The following is a 5,088-nucleotide window of genomic DNA, read 5'->3' on the forward strand; positions in this document are numbered from 1 at the left end:
CGATGATGTACTTACTTATCTCATAATGTAAAATAAATTGACCGGATATACTAAAAATGTTTAGGTAGGTACCTAAGTTTTTTTTTATCGTCTTATTTGCATCAAGTTTACAAACAAATCATTTGGACATGGTCATGAGTTCATGACATTGATCAGTCTAAGCACATCGAGCTAATGTCGGCCTTATTCAGCGGTAATAGGTGTGAATCATCAGCCTCTCCGTATTTGTTGACCTTGCTTGCCAGCAGTCTCAGGGCGTGCTCTGTCCTCGTTACTCGTCCCTCCGCGCGCGTTGTTGTGAAACGGAACGTTTTCAGGATACACTGTTATTTTTTATCTGTGGTGAATTTAAAAAGATTCAAAAAGTGACGCGTTCCATTATCGAAATCGAATTTTTCTTTTAGAATTTGGGCCGTCGAAACCATGTAATAAAACAATGCACGATCGTTGTCGCGAGTCCATCCCCCATCACTGCGCATGTGCGCGACACCCGACCAAGTGGTAGAGATGGGTGTTCCACTGCAAACTCTTTGGAACGCGACTTTCACAATTTGCCGGGTTGCGCTAGCGCGGGACTGAAGAAGAAGGTGTGGGGTCTGCGGTGTAAGGTTTACTTTTCATTATCAAGTATTTTCCTTTGGTTCTTGAATGAAAATCAGTCGATCAGCTGTGCAAAATAGTTTTGTAATGTAATTACTTGTGCTTTGAATGAAGGGGGAACAAAAAACGTCTTATTTAATAGGCGAATAAGGGCACCTGTTTGTGTGTTATTATTTAACAACTTACATTCTTCTACTTACGTTTGCTTGAAGAAAGCAATAAATACATTTGAAATATCCTGTTAAATTGTTAAAAAGGTTTACTAGTTGACGAACCAGACAAGTCACGTAAACATAGTCCACACAATTTTATTGATTTACAATTTACATGAACCATACTGCTGCTAAGCAATCACGGTGTTTGATTTCAATCCAATTAGGCAGTGTGTTTCGTGTTTCAGCGATAAAATGTTTCAGGTTTCACGATATCTTTTAAGGCCGACTTTTAAAAACATTAAACATCATTGTTTCGAGTTTTCTATTCATAACACAAACTTCTTTGGGCTTTGTATGTTTTTAATCGGTATGTCTACATCTGCAGCACTCTGATAAAAAGTGATAACATCTAAAAAATATGTTAAAAAAGACTTAGTACGAGAAACCGATAAATAAATCCCTTTATTATTTCCCTTAGTTGAGCAAAAACATAAGTAACCTTTCCTTCCTTCTGGTGCAGTCGGGTAATGAGAATTTTTCAATCTATTGTTATTATTCTAATTCGATAACAAACAAAAATTGCAACCTCTTGGAACTAGAAAGATGTTTTCTTGTTTAACTACCTATAGGTAATACCTACACGAGAATTAACAACTATTTTATTGTACGAGAAACAATAAACTTTAATAGCACAATAACCAAGCCTTTATGGTATGAAAGTATATTGCATAGCATGGTGCGTGTTATGTTGTGTTATGTCACCTATTTTACATGGGAATTCATGGGACTATTCCCACCGCTGCAACTCCAGTGTAGCCAGGATATACAGCTTGGCAGCCAGTAAAAACCAGCCAGTGAAGGAAAAGATAGTCCTAGTGAATATGGCATTAAATTAATAGAAATAATTTAGGACGAAAGAAAGAAAAAATAATTATTTGAATTATGATTAATACATTAACTGGAGTAGTCATTGTTCGATTTACATTCTATGCTAGTGCCTTCACGGTCAGATCGCATCAATACAACATGTATACCAATACACTGTATAGCCTGACCAGGAACATAAAAACCCTGGCATAGAGGCGCGTCAATTGCATTTGATAGTGCAACACTGAGTACAGTCGTACCTGTGTTAAATTAATAGGCTAACTTTATGTATCAGGATTCAGGATTACGGGCTAATTTGATATTTTCATAAATTAACGAAAAAATATTATTATAGGTAACCTGGTTTAAATAAATTAAATGAAACCATCAATCGAGCTAGTAGGATTTATTTTATTATTCATCAATAATCAAATTCAGAACTTGAATATTTAACTGCAATGTCTGCTCATGAACGCTTCAAACTCGGTACTTCTTTCCCAATCCCATAAAATTCAACACTTAGAAAGTGACAAAATTTTTTAAAATAGGTAGTTGAAACAAACCACAGCTAATTTTCATAGTGGACTGTACTATACGATAAAAATGTCAGTCAATTTGACAACCTTTGTCGGAAACATTATTCAATGAAAATATTGTCCGAACCCTTAGTATTTCTCTTCGACAAATACTTTAACACATTGTCAACCACTTTTCTTTCACGACTATAAAAAGATTTTAGCAATTTAATTCACAAAATCAATTGCGCACATTTAAAATAAAGTTTGTTTACACTTTGACAGCAATAGACTGACATGTCAATGAAGTTTTCAGTTACTGTTGCCATTAAAAGAAATTAGTACCATTAGTTTTCCGCAACATGGCGAGGGTTTTTATGTTCCTGGTCGGGCTATAACAATCTTATAACAATGTATCATTCACAACAAAATCACCCATTAAAACCTTTTCAATACCAAATGACATCATGGGTAGGAAGACATTGGAGGAAAATGAATGCGTCCAACAATATGACGTACATTTGACATTGCTGTATGAACTAGGCTAACTGTCAAATTTGATCTTGTTTACGTTTAATAAATCTAATAATTGTGCTCTACACGCGTAATTACGAGATTCCATAATTATTAAAATGAAAATAGAATCAATACTACCAGTTCCTAACGGCCTTTATGTTTCAGGTCAACATTCACGCCAAGACAAACTCGACCCAAGCTCATGCACATTAAAGTTAAATCGACGACGAACCACTGAAAATATGCGTGGGCAAAATGACGAAACGGGCGTTATACAACCACGCGGTTCTCAAGCGGATGACAACTCTTCGATTTTTCCTCCTTATCAGCTGCTTCAGCTTCCTATCCGTGCTCTGGTTCACGTCAGTCAATAGAGAGGAAAGCATCATCCAAGAAGCCCTCGACAACATTGCCCGAGACATCAGATACTCGAATGTGTACAGAAAACCTAGTCGGCAACCCAAAGATCTTAAGTACGTTCTACTATGGACACGCCAGGATTACTCCCCATTCTATTTCCTTGGGAATGGCCAACGAGCATTCCTAAAAAATAACTGTTCAGTGTACAATTGTTATGTCACAACCAACAGAGACTTCTTCGGAGGAGACACCAGCCGGTTTGATGCGATCGCTTTCAACGGCCGCAACTTACGACCCATGCGGCGTTCGCAACTCCCCAAAAAGAGGTCTATTCACCAGAAATACATATTTTTCAACCTTGAATCCGCTGACAATTACCCCATCTGCCACAGCATGTTCGAAGGATTCTTCAATTGGACGGCCACATACAAACTCGATTCTGACGTTCCGTTCCCTTACATAGTCGTAAAGAACAGAAATGGTGAAATCGTGGGACCGAAAAAGAAAATGGAGTGGGTTTCTAATATGAGAGACGTGGATAAAGATTTTGCAGTTCAACTGATGAGTAAGAAAAAGGCAGCTGCATGGTTTGTGTCAAGTTGTTCGGATAGGAGTGGGAGACGAGAGTTTGTAACGAAACTCCAGGGAGCTTTAGCAGGTTATGGACTCACAGTCGACGTGTATGGTGCTTGTGGAACTATGAAATGTCCCCTGGAAAAAAAATCTGAATGCGATTCAATGTTGGAGAGAGATTACTATTTTTATTTGTCTCTAGAAAATTCTTTCGCCGAAGACTATGTTACGGAGAAATTACTTACTGCATTGCAACACAATACCGTGCCTATAGTGTACGGCGCGGCTGACTACTCCAGGTAATGTATATTAATCATAATTCAAAATTGGTTCAGAATATTATAACCCTGTCGAAATAGTTTTTATGTTGTCAAAATTTACTTAAGGTAACTCAATTAATAATAAAAGTGTTATGGGATCTCTCCTTTCGTTCCCGCCACTGCTACTCTTAGTAGAAGCAAAAGTCGTAGATATCTACGATTTTTTGGAACATCCTTTTTATCAGAAGTTTCTATTTTTTGTGGGCTTTTGTCAATATACCTACTTGTTACAGGTTCCTCCCCCCAGGGTCGTACTTGGACGCTCGGAAACAAGACGCTGATGATCTGGCTGCCAAGATATCTCATCTCATTGCCACCCCTGATCTATACCACCAGTTCTTCAAATGGAAGCACTATTACAGTTACCACGACGCGACAGATTCAGACAACGTATGTGCCATTTGCGAGGCTCTAAACAACAAAAGTAAGGTGGAGACCACGACCTCGTATACGGATTTCCGCAGGTGGTGGAATCCATTGTACAAGGAGCGCTGCTGGTGGTTAGAAGACGATATCGGGTTTGATCACCTTTTGCCTTAGAATTTAGGTACCTGAAATGTGGACTTTTTAGGCTGCGCTTAAGCTGTGACGTTTACGAAGAGATGCAGAAAAATAAGCAAATGACGTCTATCACCGTGGGGATAACCCCATTCTCAGAGAAGTCGAGTATTTAAAAGGGGATAAGGTATTTTTTTTCTTGAACGTGACATGACATATTCAATGCAGGACTTTTTGAAGTTCTTTTTATGCCTTTTTCCTATGATACGGATTTTTAGGCATGCGTGCGAATCTGGTCCGCGAAATAATGAAGCAGCTCGCACGCGTGCCGAAGTGCATGCGACTGGCACCCGCAGTGAGTGTGCGAGCGCGATAGCAACATAATTACGCGCGAGCGATAATTAAGGATGGGTAGCTTGGGGTCATTGGACAAAATTCTACGTGCTCACGGACCAGACTATAGTCTCTAACTTAACCCACCTAACTAACTATGTAATAATTATAACATCATGGCAGATTCAGGTGTGACTTGTGCGATTTCGTATGCGATATGAAATTCGATTGTTTCAAAAATACATGCTTCGCCTGCGTCTCAGCTTACGCTCATCCTAATTTATAACTTATTATAGATATTAATATTAATGATTAAAGCCAAAAGTGCATTCGTAGGAACCTCAAATAATA

General features: G+C 38.4%; 1 protein-coding gene across 3 annotated transcripts; it reads left to right on the plus strand.

Annotated features, from left to right (window-relative positions):
- The first annotated feature begins 168 nt into the window (after window positions 1–168).
- Window positions 169–4,522, plus strand: LOC135081270 (alpha-(1,3)-fucosyltransferase C-like). 3 transcript variants are annotated; one of them, XM_063976009.1, is made up of 3 exons: window positions 169–608; window positions 2,819–3,885; window positions 4,140–4,522. In XM_063976009.1, the coding sequence occupies exons 2-3, from the start codon at window positions 2,909–2,911 to the stop codon at window positions 4,444–4,446; spliced, it is 1,284 nt and encodes a 427-aa protein (XP_063832079.1). In that variant the 5' UTR covers window positions 169–608; window positions 2,819–2,908; the 3' UTR covers window positions 4,447–4,522. The 3 variants fall into 3 exon arrangements, with proteins under 3 accessions (XP_063832079.1, XP_063832078.1, XP_063832080.1); XM_063976008.1 differs by having other exon boundaries at window positions 169–603; XM_063976010.1 differs by lacking the exon at window positions 169–608 and adding an exon at window positions 2,692–2,741.
- Window positions 4,523–5,088: the final 566 nt, after the last annotated feature.

Source organism: Ostrinia nubilalis, chromosome 19 (assembly GCF_963855985.1).
Source record: "Ostrinia nubilalis chromosome 19, ilOstNubi1.1, whole genome shotgun sequence".
NCBI lineage: Eukaryota > Metazoa > Arthropoda > Insecta > Lepidoptera > Crambidae > Ostrinia > Ostrinia nubilalis.